Source organism: Rhinolophus sinicus, chromosome 14 (assembly GCF_057876585.1).
Source record: "Rhinolophus sinicus isolate RSI-liver-muscle chromosome 14, RSI-T2T, whole genome shotgun sequence".
In the NCBI taxonomy this organism is placed as follows: Eukaryota; Metazoa; Chordata; class Mammalia; order Chiroptera; family Rhinolophidae; genus Rhinolophus; species Rhinolophus sinicus.
In genome coordinates this window covers 147,786,633-147,806,298 of record NC_142514.1, presented here as the reverse complement: position 1 = coordinate 147,806,298, position 19,666 = coordinate 147,786,633, and the positions used below count along the sequence as shown (strand labels likewise).

The window sequence follows — 19,666 nt, the reverse complement described above, 5'->3', positions numbered from 1 at the left end:
TTAAATTCAATCTAACTCCTTCATGCTTTCGTTGGGGATACCATGGCCCAGAGAGGTTTGGTGGTAATCCCAAAAGCACACAGCTACCCAATGGCAACGCTGGGATCAGAACCAAGACCTTCCGACCCCAGTGTGAGCTATCGCTAGTCTACCGCACTCTGAGAGAACATTGGTGTCATTTTCTTTGAAGGTAATATATGCTCCATATGGATGGGAAGGAATCTCAACAATGAGCTGCTTCCCAAAATCTCAGTGGAACTGAGGTCTGGAGAAGGGTGGAGGCCTGGGTGCTGTGCCTAGCCCCTCCGCTCAGGGGCCCTGCTGTTGGTCCCACCAAACATCCCAAGGTGAAAGCGCTTTGCAGGAAGACAGCATCTGTTGATTGGAGGAAGAGCCAGATCGCAGAGCTCTCCATGGGTTCACTAATTTCATCCTAACAAGCCAGTTAGGGACGGACTGTGATGAATTCCACTGGACTGAAACTGAGGACGATTTGCCAGTGAGAGGTGGAGTCGGTCTTCTACCTGAGAGTCTTAGCCTGTCTGACCGTGGGAAAGGCAAAGGAAAGTGCTTGGGAAGAGGTAACTTCAGACCCCCACTCCTCCCCTGGAAGCAGAAGCCCAGCACCAGCTGCTGGAAAGGCCACTCCTGGGAGCACTGAGCACCCAGCTCTGTCCCTGGGCTTCTCCCTTCCCTGGAGCCATCACCTGAACTCATCAGACTTGGAGCTGAGTGTCTGCATCTTTAAACATCCCCCATCCCATCGCCCTTCCAGTGGAGAAGGTACCGGGTGCAGTGCTCACAGAGCCCCAGTTTCCTGTTTCTCACATCTCCCACTTACTGACTGTGAACTTGGACAAGTCACTGAACATCTGCTCGCCTCAATCTCTTTATCTAGCACTGCTTCATAGGGTGGCTAGAGGATCAAATGAATTCTCATCTGTGAGAGCCTGTTGTCCTGTGATGGCCAACACTCAATCCATTCCAGGTTCTTCACAACTAGGACCAAATACTTGACAGTGTTTGAGAGCACAGACTTTGGAGCCAGGCATGGGCAAGTTGGTGAACACTTCTCGGTCTTCACATCTGTAAAATGGGCATAATAGTACTGCCTACTACAGGGATGTTAGAAGGTGTATACCAGATAATTCATGAAAATTAATAGTAAAAATTTTGTATAGCTTTAAATAAGTTAATATATAATATAATCACTGATAGGAGGTCCTTGCACATATGTATTAGCTATTATTATTAATTTTCAATTAAATATAGTTATAAACCATGAAAAAGACAATGCCTGTAAAGTGCTTATTTCTGTCTCTAGCACGTGGTTTGCACTCAATAAATATAAGCTGCAAGGTAATGTGATTTTATTGTTGCTGTTATTGCTATTAGTAATAGGCTTGACACAGACAACCCACCTTTAGCAGATCGAAATTTCCTATCTTTAACTTAAATCCAGTCTGCCTCCTATAACAACAGGTAAGTCAAACATGCAGGTGTTCTCCCATTGGCTGTGCCAGGTTCCTACAGATAGGAAGCTGTGGTAGCCTGAGAAACTGGGATGAAAAGAAAAACCAATGCCCAGGTCCTCATCACCTGTGTGTACTTACTTGACCTAAGGTGTCTCTTGGCACCTTGCTACTCAGAGTGGGGGCTGAGGACAATCAGCATTAGGCACCCCCGTGGACCGAGTGAGAAACAGAAGCCCAGGCCCCATGCCAGCCAGACGTCCTGGGTTAGAATCTGCCTGTTAACATCCCCTGGTGACGCCCAATCACAGCAGACTTGAGCAGCACTGCTTTAGGACTCATCAGGACTCTGCCCTTCTCAGCCTGGCCTGGTCCAGGTAACAGGGCGGGACTTTATCCTTAATTCCCCACCGCCCCAAAGCTGGCAGAGCTGGTTTCATGGATATACCACCTGTGCTCAGTAAGGTTCGGGGCTTGGTTTAATGTTCTGTCAGTGTTGTCTTGAAATTATTAATAATTTGAACACGGGGCCCCACAGCTTTTCATTTTGCACCGAGTTCCACGAATTAGGTCATCTTGATGCCTGGAACCCAGGACCCTCCAGGACTGGGGCCTGGGATCTGCCTGGCTTTCGCTCCAATGGCTGGAGGCGGAACTTCACATGGCTTCCTTGGGGTATCCTGTTCAACTGCTTCATGCCTACTGCATAGGGTTACATGGATGTCCCCAGCCTGAGGCTTCCCTGGGAGAACCTGGGTTCTGGGGAATGTGGAATGCTGGGAGGTAGAATGAATTCCTGCAAAGTGAGCTTGGAAAGCCGGGCTGAGACTTTGCCTCCAGAAAGGCTGCCAAGAACCTCCTTCCCTTTGCTTTGCTGGGAGTGGGCTCTGGTGCCATCCTCTAAGTCATTTTCTAAGTGTCAGTGCGGGGTCCATAGATAGCAGGAAAGACGAGCTGCCATTTTGTCGTTTCCCAGAGGCATCAACCACCCCATACACACAGCTATTCTTAAACTTCCTCAAAGTAAAATCGTCCATGGAATTTGAGTCACACAAACATAAAAATGTGGACAAATGCAGAAAACGAGCACCTCCTTTCAGTGTCTTCCACCTCAGGGAATGGCCTCTCTCCCTCCCCAGTCGCACAAGACAGAATGTGAGGAATTTCCTGACACCTCCCTCTCCTGCAGCCCCCTTTCCACTAAACACTGTCAATTTTCCCTTTTAGCGAACTTTTCAGTGCTCCCTCCCACTCCTCTCTTTCTTCGCTGCCCCCTCCCTCAACCTGCCACCACCCCTTCTCTGGGGCCCTGCAGTAGCCTCCAAATTATCTCCTCACACCTACTCCTGCCCCCTTCCAATCTGTTCTCCATTCTGCAAACAAAATGGTCTTTTACAAATACAGTTCTGATCATGTATTTCCTGTCCTAAAATTCCTTTGGTGTCTTCTTACTTATTGTGTTCCAGATAAAAAATAAAATTCTTAGCGCAGCCTGTAAGCCCTTCCAGGACTCTATGACACCTACTTCCTACCGTGTTTCCCTGAAAATAAGACCTAGCTGGCCAATCAGCTCTAATGCATCTTTTGGAGCAAAAATTAATATAAGACCGGTATTATATTATATTATATTATATTATATTATATTAATTATACCAGGTCTTATATTAAAATAAGACCGGGTCTTATATTAATTTTTGCTCCAAAAGATGCATTAGGGTTGATGGTCTGGCTAGGTCTTATTTTCGGGGAAACACGGTATGTGGTAGAGGCGGGGTTTGAATCCAGGCAGCCTGATCCCAAACCCTTGATTAATCTATGCGCTATATTTGATACTCCTTGAATTTATCTTTAGACAGGACTAGTGTGGGGTGGGCAGGCTGGCAGGGATCTGTATAATATCCTGGGGCTCAAGGGTCTAGAGGGGGACCTGGGGCCTAACTATGTAGCATATCAATACCACCTGTGTTACCAGTTTTAGCTTGTCCAACCTTTGCTGGTGAAAATGCTACACCAGGGGCTAAACCTGTTTTTTGGCTGCTCTGTCTCTGAAAAAGTCGAATGTTTAAGAGAGCAAGGCTCAGAGAGTCAGGGAAGCCCAGGGATGTGCAGGGTTTCCTGGGACAGTCTCTTGCCTTCTCTGGGCTTCGTTTTCCTAACCATAAAACACAGGTAGATGAGATGGCCTTTCAGGTTTCCTCTTACAGTCTCCATGTCCCAAGGATCCTCATGGGTCATCTGACTTCTACCCACAGAGAAGAAGCTTATTTAAGTTGAAGCTTAAATAATTGAGCAGCTGGCACATGGTCAGCCCTCAGAGTAATTTACGGGGTGCCTCAGGCATCTGGACTTTTTCCATCATATCTGTGTCCATCCCCCTTATTTCCTAACACTTGATGAGCCATGTGGGCTGTAGTCAAGTTTGTAGTTTATGAAAAAGATTTCAGGGCTCCACTCCCAACCAGGGAGCGTGGTATCCCTGAGAGGAAGAGTCCAGAAGACCATTGAAGTGGACAAAGAGACAGCATAAAAGAAAAGAAAACAATACCAATCTCACTCATGAACACAGATGTGAAAATTCTAGACAAAACACCGGCAAATTGAATTCATCTGTATATTAAAAGAATAATTTACCACAACCAAGTAGGGTTACCCCAAAGAATGCAAAGCTGTTTTAATATGAGTAAATCTGTTTATAGAAAATATCAATGGGTCAAATAAGAAAAACTATATGATTATCTCAATAGGAACAGAAAAATCATTTTTGAAGATTCAACATTGATTCCTAAAAAGGAACATTTTCTAAAATACTAGGAATAGATGGTGCAAGTGGACATTTATGGGCGTTTTTTAGTGAGAGGACACTCTACATCTGAACCCCCTCCCTATGTTTGGGAAATTCCCTACTCTGTGAGTTTTTGTGGGAAGCAGAGTGACTACAGAATTGGAGAAAACAGATGCTCACTGTTCTGGGCACGCGTCCCACTCTTGCAGCAACAGTGAGGCATTTGGCGTAAGCTCAGATGGTGGCGCAAAGAAGACAGGCAGCAGAAAAGTTTTTTCTGTTTTAATTTAAGCTTTATTGAGTGCAGAGAACTTTTTAGAGTGGTTCCAGTAATAGCAACAACATTAGTTTGCGGGAACAGCAGTGACAAAAGCACAAGTCATGGCATCCAGGCTCCAGGGGCCAGCAGTGCTGGTGTTTCAAGCTGTGGCATCCCACATTCCAAGATGGCAGCAGCTGTTCCTCTCTGTTCTTTGTCGTGATCTGAGCTCAGAGCACGCTACCCAGACTCCCTTTGTTCCTGACCTTCTGGTGATTATCTGAGCTATCCACGATCCTGTCAAATTCTTTTTCTGCTTAAATCATCCAGAATCAATTTCTGTTATTAGAGCTAAGAAATCTTAATGATACAAAGGCAATTTCCTTAATATAAAAAAGAATATGTCTTCTTATCACACCTGTGGCCAAAAAAAAAATCCATAAATAATGACATTCCCATTAAAAGAGAGAGCAAAACAAGCATTACAGCTAAGAACACTGTTTTGTTTTTTTTTGGTTTTTTTTGTTTTTTGCCTATGTATCCATGTCTTTAGAAAAAGTTATGTTGAGGTGTCGCGTCCAGCATGACGTGGGTTGTGGGGAAGGAGAAGGGCAGCGCAGAGTTAAGAAAAGACAGTAGCCAATAATAGAGTATAAGCACGGGTCAAGGGGAACAGTCTCAGGGACTGAATCCCGAATCGGACCAACGTGTAGTTTTTATTGGTAAACTTCTAAAGAGGTAATCGTTGTTCATCTCAAGATCTGTGTGTTAGTAGCCTGCTGGCTGTCTTTCCGAAAGCTCCCAGTGTGTTCCAGTTTGAACTTCGCCTTCACACACGCACATCTCCAAGGAATCCATTGAAGAGGAGGGGCTGATATAATTCCATCAGGTCTGTTTGCTGAGACTTCGCCTCAAAGGAGCTTTTCCGATATCTCTCCATCGGGCCTCAGTTTGCTGAGGCACTCCCTTGTGAAATCCTGGGAAGAGCGCCGGGGAACAAATGGCTTGGCAGCTGTAGGGCAACATTGAGGTACAATTTGCGTATGCTAATAATTTACCCCTTTAAAGTGTACAATATGATGGGTTTTAGCAAATATGTACAGTCATTTAATGCACAAATAAGGCATTCAATATACGTATAAACTATTTCCATCACCCCAAAAACATCCCTCAAGCTCTTTTAAAGTTAATTCACTCCCCGACCCCAGCCCTGTCAACCATTGATCTGATTTCTGTTCCAATAGTTTGACCTCCTCTGGAATGTCATATAATAAAGTCAGATAGCAGCGTTTGGTGTCTTTCTTCCTTCACTTGGCATATGGCTTTTGAGATGCATCCATGTTGTTGCATGAATGGTATTCCATTGTATAAATGCACCAAAATTTTTTTATCCATTCAATGACATGTGGGTTGCTTTGGGCTTCAGACTATTATGAATAAAACTTCTATAAACACTTGTGTAAAGGTTTTTGCATAAACATATATGTTTACTTTTATTGGGTAAATATATTAGGCCAGGAATGCTGGATTATATTAAGTAAATACGATATTTAACTTTATAAGAAACTGCCAAACTGCTTTACAAATGCTGTCCTGTTTTCCCACCGATGCTGCACGAGAGTTGTGATTACTCTGCATTCTCACCAGCACTGGGTATTATCAGTCGTTTAACTTGAGCTGTATCGTAAATGTACAGTTGTATCTTGATTTGGTTTTAATTTCCATTTCTCTAATAACTGATGATGCTGAGCATATTTTCATGTGTCGATTTGCCACCAATATCTTTTTTGTTGAGGTATCTGTTCAAACTGTGCATCTATTTTTTTAGTGAGTTGTTTATCTTCTTATGATTGAGCTGTGAGATTTCTTTATATATTCTGAATATGAGTTCTTTAGCAGATCTGTGTTTTGCGAGTATTTTCTTCATGTGGTTTATCTTTTCATTTTCTTAAGAACGTCTTTCAAAAAGCAAAAGTTTGATTTTGATAAAGTCTACTTTATCTTTTTTTTCATGATTCATGCTTTTTGTATCCTACCTAAAAAATTAATGCCTAACCCAAGGACACAAAGGTTATTTTTCTCCTATGCTTTCTTCTTACTGTTTTATAGTTTTAGCTCTTACATTTTAGTCTATGATTAATTTTGAGTTAAATTTTGTATATAGAGTGAGAAAGGGGTTCATTTTTTTGCATATGAATGTAAAATTTTTCCAGAATACTATTGTTATGGTTGTTCTATACTTTGTTCTAGACGTTGTGGTTGGCATAATCAGATATAAAACATAAGAGATATAATTATTGAAAAGGAGGAGAAAAACCATCATTATTTATAGTCAACATGATTTCATACCTCAAAACCTCAAGAGAATCCATTGAAATGTGTAGAATTAATAAGGAGAATTCATAAAATGATTCATTACAGAATAAACATGCACAAGTCAATAACTTCTCTCTATAGCAGCAGAAATCATTTGAAGAATGGAACAGAACAATAAAGAATCCTGTGCACAACAGCAACAAAAACATAAATGCCTACAAATAATCTTAACAAAGAAAGTGCAGGGCCTATATAATGAAAATCAGAAAGCTTTACTGAGGACATAAAAGACGATAACTAATATAGATGTCAGTCTCTTAGATGGAAAAACTCAATAGTCTAAAGATGATGCCTTTTCCAAATGAATTTATAATAGTGGAGGGTTTTTTGGAATATGAAAAACTATTCTAAAATTCATCTGGAAGAGTGAACAGGAAAGAATGGCTGAAAAAATGTGTGAAGAGCATTGAAGAGGACCTGCCCTTCCATATATGAGGGTACTTTAAAAAGATACCGTAATTATGATACTGTGTTAAGGGCCCCAAATCAAATAAATAGATGGATCCGTATGATAGAATAGGATAAATTAGTCTAAAACACAACCTGATATATATTAAAACTTCATGTATGATAATTGAAGAATCATTAATCAGTTGGGATCAAGATATGCTGCAGAGTAGCAAGAATGGAAGAAAAAGGACCAGTGAAGAGGTTATAGGAATAGTCCAAGAGAAATATGATGGCAGAGAAGTTCCCTGGGTTCGTTCCTAAGCCAGAGCTGACCCACAGTCACCAGGCCAGCAGAAACACCCGCTGAGAGCAGGACATTGCAGGCTGGCGGGTGCGAGCACAAAGGAAGTTGGGCATATCCAGTGCCCACTACAGACAAAGCTTAACATCACGCCACCTGGCAAAGGAAAAAGATGGAAAGGCCTCTATCCCTTTCCATAGTTCAGGCAACAAATAGTGAGTTTGGAGCTCACAAGTAACACTGATAACAGACACAGCATGTAAGTGCCAAACCACACTTTTCAAACTCAGGGTCTCAGCTCTGGACACATTTGCTAACACCCTAATTGGACCAAGTCCAATATTAATGGGGGTGGGGATATTACTCTACAGAGAGAGGGGGATGGGAGTGGATATTTGCCAAATGTAATCCAAACGATCACAGAGGATCATAGTAGGACGTCCTGATGGATTGAAAGGGAAGGGAAACAAAGGGGATGACATTTAGGGTTTGGATATGAGCAGCTGAGTAGGTGCTGATGCAATTTACTAAAATGGGAAGGACTGGAAAGTGAACGGGTTTGCTGGGTAAAATCAAGAGTTTGGACTTGCCAACTATTGGCATCTAAGAGGAGATGTCAAATTGGCAGCTAGACATGAGTCTAGGGCTCAAGAGAAAGGTCACATCTAGACATCTAAGCACGACGATCACCACCTTGTATAAAGTGTTTTATTCCATGGATCTCCTTGAGGTCACCTGGAGAAAGAGTGTGGCTGGAGCAGAGGAACTGTCCAAGGATGAGCCCTGGGCACTTCCATACTTAGATAACAGGCAGGGAGAGGGGTTCAGCAGGGGGACTGCAAAGGAGTCGCTGGTGTTGTGGAAGAAACCCAGCGAGGTATGGTGTCCCAGGAACCAAGAGGAAACAGGTGCGTAAAGGATGAAAGAGTGGCAAATGAAGTAAAATGTTAGTAGGAGTTTCAATAAGACGAAAACAGAGATGGAAGTTGTTGGTGACTTCGGCAAGAGCTACTTAGGGGACCAATTCTACGAAGCAGCAGCTGTGTTAGGTGCTGGAGATAGGATGAATAAAATACATTTCTTGCCCTTTAGGAAATCACCGCCTGGTAAGGAAGGCAGACATGCAAATAAATCATTGCCATAGAGTGTGATAAATCTTAGGATAATATTTCCCTAAACGTCTTCCACCGAACACTATTAGAGAGAGATGTTCATCAGTGCTCTAAAACCAGTGTTCCAAGACCAAATAAACTGGGAAATGCTGCAGGCTGCAGACAGAACACCATCTCAGGCTAGAGCGCCAACTGCAGAGCACTTAGCACTGTGCTCAGGGCTTAGGAAACCAACATATTGCACCTTGAGGCCTTGTCAACACACCCAGGCCTTGTCTGGCACCCCCAAGAATTTAAGGCAAAACAATACCAGCTCCACAGTAGAAAGACCCACCAGGAGGAAGGAAACAAATGACACTGAAGAGCAGCTCCAGGCAGGTGACCTGAAAGCAGAGTTCTCAGCAGCAATGCCGAGGCAGGATTTCCCTGGGATGTGCCCTGGCTCCTGTGGCACAGCAGCAGGGGCACGGGAACAACTGTCTCAGGAGCCCCAGGTGGCCCTGCACCACAGGACCCAGTGTCTGAGACTTCCCAGCTGACTCCATGGACCTGCACTCCTGGGGCAACCACTCACACGTTGCAGCAGAGTTGAGGTCTGGCTTTCAATTAATTTGGCAATTTCCCCAGAGGTAGAAAAATTAGAGAAAATTAAATCACCAGCTGGCTCCTCAGCAGTTGTAGGTCGTCTTCATTTTTTCCCTGACAACTAAGGCACTGGAGGCAGCAGAGACCCCATTAACACTTTGTATCACAAAACGCATGCTCCCGAGCAAAAATCAAATCATTAGTCCATAGCTCTGGGATTGCCAGGTGTTTTCTGAAGAGTCCTAACCCTTGGCAGGTAGGAAGTGGCAAGGAGAGTGAGGTGGTGGGGTTCTCACTCACACCTGTTGGTGTGGAAAAAGAGGGACCCCCTGATCTGACACAACAGGGGCCTGAGCGTGAGGAACCTGCTGGGAAGGTGGAAGGTGCAGGTCGTGATGTCCAAAGGCTACGCAAACTCAGGCCTGGTGGGAGTAGGTGCCTGTGCCTGGTGGGTGGGCTGCAACGGCCGTCTCGACAGCAGAAGGCACTTCAGTAATAAGGTGCTGAGTGATGGCTCAGTCACAGCACCACCCCAACCAAGGTCTAGGAGTAAAGCAAGTGGCGGCCAACCCTGCACCAACTAGGACAGGGGAAGCTGAGAGGGAGGGACCAGAGTTCAGCACAGGGAAACGGAGGCAGAAGTCTGGATCTACGGGCTGAGATAATGTGGGGAGGGTAGGATCATAGGAGTATGCTTGTTCTCTCAGCAAGTCAGCTCTGAGAAACTTGTCAGGTAACCCGCTGTCCTGATCAGGGTTAGAGAACGTGGGTCTGCCCATAGGGCTGCAGTAGAAGTGGGAAGTGAGAGCCACCAGGGTGCAGGAGCTGAAGCACCTCTGCTATCAGGAAACAACAGGCAGAACCATCCCACCTCCTCCTCACCGCTCTCGGCATTTTTGAAAACCCCTCCTGAACACAGGATCTTTGGTTTAACGGGTTGAATACGTCACCCTTTTAAAGGATGAAGGGGTAAAAAGACTGTTCTATGTAGAGCTGTTTCTGTTGCAAGGAATCAAATGTCACTCCAAATGGCTCAGGAACAGGGATTTATCGCAGTGACACAGAGAGAACTTAGACAAAAGTGTAGGAAACACAGCAAGGCCCTACAAGGTCAGGACCTGGGAATATCGCAATCTCTCTAAGGCCACGACGTCTGTCTAACTGTTTCCTCTTGCGTCCTGATCAGCCGGCTTCTTCTGCTCATACATGCTGTGCATGGCCTTCCATGGCAGCTATCAGTCCTAACTGTAGGTCTTTTTTAGTCCGAAGACACTACGGTCAACCGGGGCAATTTCATCCAAATTCTTTAGAACTATAAAAGGCAGGTCAAGGGGATAATAGGTCACTAACCAGAAAATAGATTAGCTATTCACCAACTATTGCCATGATAAAGAGGGTGGAGTCACATGATCCTTGCCCTGTCCCTTCCAGGGTATGTGAGCAGGGTAGAAATTGAAGCCCAAATAGGACAGCATTGGATAGATGAGTACCATCAACAATGTAAACTTGTTGAAAAAATACATCGCAAAGCCGATGTGGTAGCCTGAATAATGGCCCCCCAACGATGTCCACATCCTAACCCCGGGAACCTGTTAATGTGTCACCTTACCTGGTAAAGGGGCCATGAAGATGTGACTAAGTTAAGGACCTGGCGATAGGAAGATTATGCTGGGCTGTCCAGGTGGCCCATTGTAATCACAAGAGTCCTTATAGGAGGGAGGCAGGAGGATCAGAGACATAGTGTGGGAGATGTGACAATAGAAACAAGAGATCGGAGTGATTCTCAAGGAAGAGGTCAGAAGCTAAAGAATGCAGACAGCATCTAGAAGCTAAAAGTGGCAGGGAAGTGGATTGTCTACTAAAGCCTCCAGAACGAACACAGCCCCACTGATATTTTGAGTTTAGGCTTCTGACCTCCCAAACTGTAAGAGAATAAATGTGTGTTGTTTTAAGTCACTGAGTTTGTGCTAATGTGTTACAGCAGCCATAGGAACCTAATACAGCCAGGAACTATGGGATGCCGTCACCCTATCTGTACCCGCACTCCGGGTCCGGGGTGTCTCCCAGAGAACCAGAACCGCAGCTCATTGTCGTTCAGGGTACAACTTGAATTCAAGTAAACGTCACTGCATTGTGTAAACCTTGCATTTACTCGTTGCAACACTGAAGGTTTGATTGAGTTGGCTCGTCACTATCTAATACACAGTATTCCTGTTGAACAGAAGGTCACGCGAATGGAGCACCCTTGAGGGGTTTCATGCCAATACCCTCTGTGGGCAGTGGCTTCCCTCTCGTCCAACACAAAGGACTCAGTGCAATCAGTGGTGGTCAGGGCAGCACGATTGCTGTCAATCAGCTCAACGGCTCACACACAAAACAAGTTATTAAGGAAAGAGTGGGTTTGAGCTATTTGCAGGAGTCACCTGAGGACACCTCCTACAGCCAGGAGGGTTTAACATGGAGAAGTTTCGGAAACAATTTTGAGGTTTTAAGAGAAGAAAGGCCCTTTCTGACCTATTTTCCCAACTTTAATACGGCAGCTTGAATTGTCAGCAGCTTTAGAGCTAAATGAAGAGCTGAGATGCCTCTGTTCCTGGTCCTTTGATCCCAGCGCCGCTGTCTCCAAGGCAGGCCTCCTCTACAGGGCAAAGGCGACGTTCCTCCTGCATCTCCCACCTTGCCTTTGGCCCTGCTGATTGGTTTGAAGGACGCACACACTCCCTGCTTGCCCAGGAGCAGTATTTTTAGGAGTTTAAAGAAAAGAAAAAAGAATCTGTTGAAGCCAATTTCAGGGTCTAGGCATGAAAAGAGATGCGTTCCTTGAGCTTCCAGAAATCAGGATGGCTTAAGATGTCAAAGAGACCTTTGAATTACTGCCTTTGGGACTGGAAGAAACCCAGACAATTAGAGGTGTAAAGGCACCAGCTTCCCGGCTTGATAGGTGTTGATATATCCCTAAAACCAGGTCTCTGGACCCACTGGAGCCTGACCTCATTTAAAATTGCTGAAAAATGCATGTAATAAGCTCACTCGGAGGCTCCTTGACGATTCAGTTTGGATCAGCCTTTTTCCTATAGGGTTTGTTTTATTTATTACTATTATTGTTTTAGTTATTTATGTTTTCCTCTTATAATATGCTACCTTTTATTAAGCAGCTGGGCATCGCAGATCACACTTTCTAGAAATAAACTGGCACTTTTCTGTGGCATTTGTTAAAAGGCAAGGATTTTTTCAACTCATTATTTACCTTTTAATGTATATTCAATGACTTGTCTCAAAATAGTTCCAACAACTTTCTTAACCTGAATCATCAATTAGGTTTCCCAGTCCCTATCATTAAATTAAAACCTTTAAAGTGTTTAAAATTTTATTCAGAGTATCATCCATATCTGGGTGGCTGTGGGGAGAGCAGTAGAAAGTCTGCAGAGAGTTGGGCTGGAAGAGGCCTCTGCACACGGAGCTGCAGGGGAGACAGAGCTGGACTCCCTACAGCTCCATCCCCCATCTCTATGGAGATCACTTTGCTGCCCCTTGTTTGGGCACAGCACCAGGCCTATACTCCTGCCAACAGCATCTTGGAGGCAAGCTGAATAAACCCTTAGGCTGCCATGAGATCTGGAAGCTATGTGCCCTGGGGTCGGTACATGGAGAATAGCTGGGTGTGGTTCTGGAAAGCCCAGTGTCTCCACCACACATGGAGGCAGCTCCGTAGTGTCAGCATGTCTGGGCTGGGGGTGGTGTGCTGAGCGGAGGTGCCAGCAGCTGATCTGGTCACCCACCCCTTTGTGTGGCCTGGATATGTCATGCCCACAGACACAGGGCTTGGACAGCTGGGAACTGTTCCCAGGCCACCTTTGGACCCTCCCTCACTACCTCCTAGAAGCTTTGCTGAGATCACAGATCACCTGGTTTAAAGAGCCATCAGGAAACTCTACAGAGGGTTTAGCTGATAGCTACGAGTAAATTGCTAATCACAGTTCAAAATGTGCCCACTCGCCGGGCTTCCTAAGTGTACTTGCTTCGGGAATCAAAAGAATGGAGCGTTAATGGTGGAAAGGTGAGCAGTGAAAGTGGGGTCACAGGGCGGAGAGCCCTGCCTGGTTTCCCTTCAGTGAGAAGGCAGCTGCTCCTGCCCACAAGACTCACTGGGCACCCAGAGCCCAGGAATGGGGATCAGCGTCTGACTGGAGGAACTGTTGCCCTTAGGCCCCTTCCCGCAGGGGCTCAGGGAGCTTCGTGTTGCAGGGTGGGGCTTCAGGGCCCTGCTTTACTTCCACAGTAGGAGCAGTCACAGATGTCTATGTGCTATTTTCAAAATTTTTGAGCTCCTCGTGAAAACTGCACATTTTTCTCAGCAACCAGCGCCCCCCACCCCCAAATTAAATGAAGCTACAAGCTTCAATTTATATCAACTCAATATTTATACCAACTGTGAGATCTCTTATAGATCAAAAGCTCTGATTGGCAGTTATATCTGGTTTTAATGAATAAAACTGTGAAAGTAAACTTATTATCTGCAAGTGAAGAGCACATGGTAGAAAGGCTTTTCCAAAGCATGGAGTTCAATGGAGAAAACAACATAAAAGGTATCCATGGTGATGGGAATGCTGGAAGCTCTGAAATAAGAACACAGGGGCAGAGGCAGGAGCACAGGAAAAGTGGTTGAATTAGATGCAGTCTGTTAAAGTGAAAAGTCATACATCATAGTAGAGATAGTGTAGCATACATGAGAAAAGAACTCTGGGCTGTACCCTTGCTATGTGACCCTGAGCAAGTCCCTTTCCTTGCTGGGTTTGTTTTCACATCTGTGTAATGAAGGGCTTGGACTTGCCTAATGCCCTCTCCCAAGGCTAGAGCTCTGGACCCAGCCTGAAGGAAAGGGTGTGGGGAATATGGTGCCACGTCAAGGCTGTGTGACTCTGAGCAGATTGCTATACCTCTCTGAGCCTCAAGTTCCCATTAATACTAGTGCATACCTCTCAGTACTTTATTAGTACATCTCCAGGATTATTTCAGCTGCTGATTTTACTGCTGCTTCTAACCTCTTTTGAACTCTGACTCCTGGCTTGGATTTAGGGTTGTGGCACAGATAGCTAGCTGTGGGATTTCTTGCTGAGCCCCAAGGCTAATTGCTCACAGACCTCCTATGAATTCCTCCATCACACAGTTCTCTACCTCCTCTCAGGGCTGGTCCCACTTTGCTCTCAGCTTTCCCATCTCAGCTCCACTTCACTCTTTCCTTTTCAACCTGACGGTTACTGAAGCCTGACGAGAGTCCTGGCAGAAGAAATCGGTCAACCCTAACCAGGTGTCCCAGCTTTGCAGTGAATGGCAGGGCTAACCCATCCCCACAGAAGCAAACATACTTTGCCATCTGAGCCATGTCGAAGGCAATTTTTAAACAGTACTGAAGTTAGAAGTTTTCTGAATACAAAATAAAGGAAGAGTTCAACTATCCTACAGTAAAACACACGCTTAAGACAGATTTTGGCTACTTCAAGGTTTTGGAGGATGGATAGAGGGAAAAGCTCCCCCTTGTCTATAAAAAAAAAAACAAAAAAAAAAAAAAAAAGGAAACTTTAGAGAACTATAGGGGGAAAAAGAGAAATTTCAAGTGAAAAATAGGATTTACTATATTAAGAGTCTCTAGTAAGATAAATCTCTTGCTCAAAGATTGACAGCTCTGATGCATGTGGGGTTGGCTCTGGTTGAGGGTGGGGGGGGGGTAAAGTGAAAAACGACTCAGAGGTTGTAGCTAATGGTGCCTTTGGAGAGAGTAATTTGGGGACATGTGTCAGGAGAGGCAGTTTCAGAGTGGGGTAAGCAGCCTCCAAGACAGCCCAGCGACCCTCACCTGGTTTGCACGCACACGTAACTTCTCCCCTTGGGTGTGTGGTGCTAATGAATAGTTCCGGCATCATCACTTCTGATATTAGGTTACACAAAGACTCTGGCTTCCATCTTGCTCACCCTCTGTTGCTTTCTCGCTTGCTTGCTCTGAGGAAACCCAGACACCACGTTTTGAGCTGCCCTATGGAGAGACCCACATGGCAAGGAACTGAGGGTGGTGTTGGGACAGGGCCAGAGAGTAGTTTCCAGGCTCTTGGCCTCAGGTGGGAAAATACTGGCTGGGCATGGAGCCCACGCATGCACAGACCAGCTGAATGCCACCCCCCTTATGTGACCAGCTGACTGTAAGCCACTTGTGTTCTAGATGCTATAAAACTGTCCTGGCTGCTCCAGTGAGCATGGCTCTTGCGGATCCTACTTCCCGTGTCTCACCTGGCTGCCTCGAGAACATAACTGGGGTATGAACCCTTCACCTACAGCTCCGTTGTATTTTTTCGGCCTCACCGAATCCAAGAATCTGCCAGGAGTTGAGCTCCTGTGTTACAGTGGCCTCCAGCCAACAGCCAGCTGCTAGACCTCAGTCCACCAGCCCGTGAGGAACCGAGTCCTGCCCACATCCATTGACATGGGCTTGGAAGTGGATCGCCCACCTGTAGAGCTGCCAGATGAGACCGCAGCCCCGACTGACGTGGGGGCTCTTTGGAGGGAAAGAAGAGAAAAAGAGTGTTGAGTCTGTGCTTTGCATATTTTATCTTGAACCTTCAATTCATTCTGTGAGGTAGATGTTGGTACCTCTACTGTGGAGATGAAGAAACTGAGCCTCAAATAAGTTAAAACTTGTCATAGGTCATGTGACAAGTGAATAGAAGAATGGGGATTTGAACCCAGGACTGACTATGCCAAAGCCCACTATGGGGACAGAGCCAGGAGAGCAGTTTCCAGGCTCTCGGCCTCACGTGAAAGGTGCTGGCTCAGGTAGTAAATGGCCATCAACTGTGATTGGATGGCCATCAGCTGTGGCTAGTTGGCCATCAGCTGTAACTAGTGAGCCATTGGCCACTAATATAACTGCGGTGGCTCTGCTAGCAGAAAATGGGGGCTAGCAAGAAGATGGCGGCTGAGCTAGCAAGCACAGATTGCAGTTAGCATGGTGGATTGCAGCTAGCATGGTGGATTGCAGCTAGCAGGGCGGATTGCAGTTAGCACGGTGGATTGCAGTTAGCAAGTGAGGTCGGTTGGCAGAAAAGTGAACGGCAGGTTGCAGATCATGTGGCTCCTGTTTCCTGTGTCTCCAACCCAGCCGCCAGCGAGAATATAGTGGTATGACTCCCCTATCTATGGCTCCGTGGGTGTTCCTTTTTGGCCTCGCCATGTCCATATGTGGGGAGCGGGACCAGAGCCCCTCATGACACCCTGCATGACTCCCACACTCTGGTTATTTCAGAAATATACTGTGTTTATTTTCCACATGTCCAGTGGAACTTAGAAATAAAAATGGATAGTTTTCCAATAATCCAACCAATAAACACATGAAAACAGCAAGAACTGGAACTAGAATCGCCATGCTACCCAAGGCCAAACCTTCCCTGGGTGGGAAATATATTTCCACAACAGGATCAGAAGCTGCTCAGAGCCTGTAATATACCCTTGGGACAGAATTCTCCATATGCAAAGTGATCTAGTTTCTTTAATTTCTTTTGAAAAGTAAAGACATTTAAACCTGACACCACTATGGGCCAAGTACTACTACTAAGAACATTACACATGTTAACTCACTTAACCCTATGAGGAAGGTACTGCTATAATCATCCAATTACAGACGGGGAAACTGAGGCACAGGGAAGTTAAATAATTTTCTCCAAGTCACTCAGCTATAAGGGGATAGCCAGAGTTTAAACCCAGATGGTCTGGCTCCAGAGTTTCATGCAAGGTCCCCAGCAGAACTCTCTGTGGGCCCTGGGCTGTCCTATCACCTGGGGTCCCAGACAATAAGTGTGTCTCCTTTACTGATCAAGCTGAGCTGGCCTTGGTTACAGGCCCCCAGCTTCTGATTCAACCTTCACCCTGCGACTTCTCTTAAACAATTCCTGACTCCCAGTTCCCTGCCTTGACTCTTGTGCTACTCAGGCCTGCACCCTGGCCCATGCTTGCTTCCAGGCCTGGCTCCCAACTCACTCACTATCCAGCTAACCTGAGGCTCTGCCCACTTCCATGCTTCCCCAAGGACAAGACCAGCTCCTGGGACAAATCCCACATCCAGAAGCCATGTCACTCCACAAGCGAGGGTCAAGCTTGTTAGGGTTGAAAAGGGATCCAAGTCTGGGGATACTATCTGAAGACAGATTGTTTCCAGGCAAAGAAAATAGCAATACAGAGGCAGAAAGAGCATTACTGTGTAGATAAAAAGATGACATATGGAAATGAACCCACAGAGCCAAGAACTCAGATGAAGGTTACAGACAGATCTGCTAAGGAAGATAATAGAAGCTGTTATAGACCTCCAGGGCACGGTGAAAAAGCCAATATGCCCCTGTTTATGCAGATAACAGAGGCTGTTAAAGAGGCCATGACATTGATCACATGGGATCTCAATAGCCGTGCAATGAACTAGAATGAGAATTGTGAGGTGGCAGGGAGGAGGGGCCACAGAGCTGGCAGTGATCTGAGTCTCTTCTCCAGGAGACTGTGGAAGATCATGGGCTATTTGGGCGGCCGTCCGAAAAGCTGAATGTAATGAGGGATGAAGAAATGGGGATAAAATGCTAAAAGCAGCGTTTTCAAACAGGTCTCATTTCATTCTTCCCATCTGTGGTGACTTTAAAAATATAGTTCCCAAATTGCCTGTAGCATCTGGGGAAAAGGGTCTGTGAGCAGACACCTGCTTACCAGTGAGAATTTGGAATGGTATTTCTGCATTGGGTCCGTGTGGTTTAGAGATTGATCAGTAAAGGAGACAGTCATAGAATCCCAAAATAGCAGAGCTGGGAGGTCCTTAAAAATGATGTAAACTGCCCACAGAGGGTGAGTGACATACTCAAGGTCACACAGCTGGTAAATCGTAGGAAAGGGGCTAGAACTCTGTGGTCCTAAGTCTCTGCTCAGAGCTATAGCATTTTCTGAGGTAAATAAAACGAAGATCTTTGAAATTGTCTCCTTGAAGAAAGTGTAGAATAAAAGGAATATGGTTGTCATAGAGAAAAGAAGGGAAAAATGAACAAAGATGGATAAATTCAGATCTGGTTTCTCTTCAGAAAATAAAATAATTCTAATAATTATTACCTCTCATTAGCTTAGAGAAAGCAAGACCAAAGATTGTCCTAATATGCTTACGAAGGTCTGACAATTAAGTTCATGAACTTACCCTAGAAAAAGTGCTACATACCTCATTGCTGAATATCACTATGGTCACCTTCAAAGTACTCGCCTTGGGAGCTATGCACCGACACCAGCACCCAGTCCACCCTTCAAAGCAATTTTGGAACTCTTTTTCTGGAATGGCCATCAGAGCTGTCATCATATTACCCTTGATGTCCTGAATGTCATCAAAATGTCTTCCCTTCAGTATTTCCTTTATCTTCAGATAAGGAAAGAAGTCATTGGAGGCCAGATCAGGTGAGTAGGGAGGGTGTTCCAATACAGTTATTTGTTTACTGGCTAAAAACTCCCTCACAGACAGTGCCATGGGAGCTGGTGCATTGTCGTGATGCAAGAGCCATGAATTGTTGGCGAAAAGCTCAGGTCGTTTTCGTCTAACTTTTTCATGCAGACTTTTCAGCACTTCCAAATAGTCAACTTGGTTAACTGTTTGTCCAGTTGGTATAAATTCACAATGGCAGTGGAAGGTGGATAACCTAGCACCACGTAGGTCACCGTGAGAGCTTTATTCGAAGGTGATGGGAAGTCAGACCCCGCAGACATGAAAATACCTTTGAGCCTTATCTGGATCCCCAGTTGCAGAAGAAAATGTAGGGTGTGGGGTGACACAGAGCTTCCCATAAGCGTTCACATTAGAACTAGGCTTTGAAAGGTGACCAGGAGTTTGTCGGGTGGAAGAAAGAGGAGGAAACCATCCCAGATGGAGAGAGACGAACAAATTCACAGGTGATGAATGGCGAGAGAGAGCAAAACCTGTTCCAGGGACGGCTGGCCATCCATCTGGCTGGAGTTGAGCACGGGAGGATTCCAGAGCACAACGCAAGGCTCAGGAGGAGCAGGGCCAGATAGACCTAGGGCCTGGCAGAAAGCGGCATCTCATTAGGAGCACGCCCCCTTCTTGGAGAAGCACAGCAGTCTCCATGGAGCTGAAGTCACTGTGAACTTACCGCAGAGTAAGCAAGTGCTTCTCCAGGAGGCTTTTGGCCCATCTCCTGCTCCTCTTCCCCATCCCACCTCCGCTCCCCAAATCCAGGCAGCTGCCTTGGTCAGCATCAGAAGTGCCTTTCAGACAGCTTTTCTGTAACAAAACCAGCTCTTTATTTAATCTGGGGAAATGAGGAGCAGTTAGATTAATTTCGGAACCGTTATTGACAGAAAGCTAAG

General features: G+C 45.5%; 1 protein-coding gene across 2 annotated transcripts in view; it reads right to left on the bottom strand.

Moving 5' to 3' along the window:
- Nucleotides 1–4,589: 4,589 nt before the first annotated feature.
- LOC109446121 (uncharacterized) overlaps nucleotides 4,590–19,666 on the bottom strand; it is a 268,022-nt gene continuing 252,945 nt past the window's right edge. For both annotated transcript variants that reach the window (XR_012497513.2, XM_088791636.1), the window contains one exon: nucleotides 4,590–5,525. Coding sequence is in view for 1 of the 2 variants with exons in the window: in XM_088791636.1 (XP_088647762.1) it covers nucleotides 5,460–5,525 (66 nt within the window). In the remaining variant the exon portion in view is untranslated. The remainder of the gene's footprint in view (nucleotides 5,526–19,666) is intronic.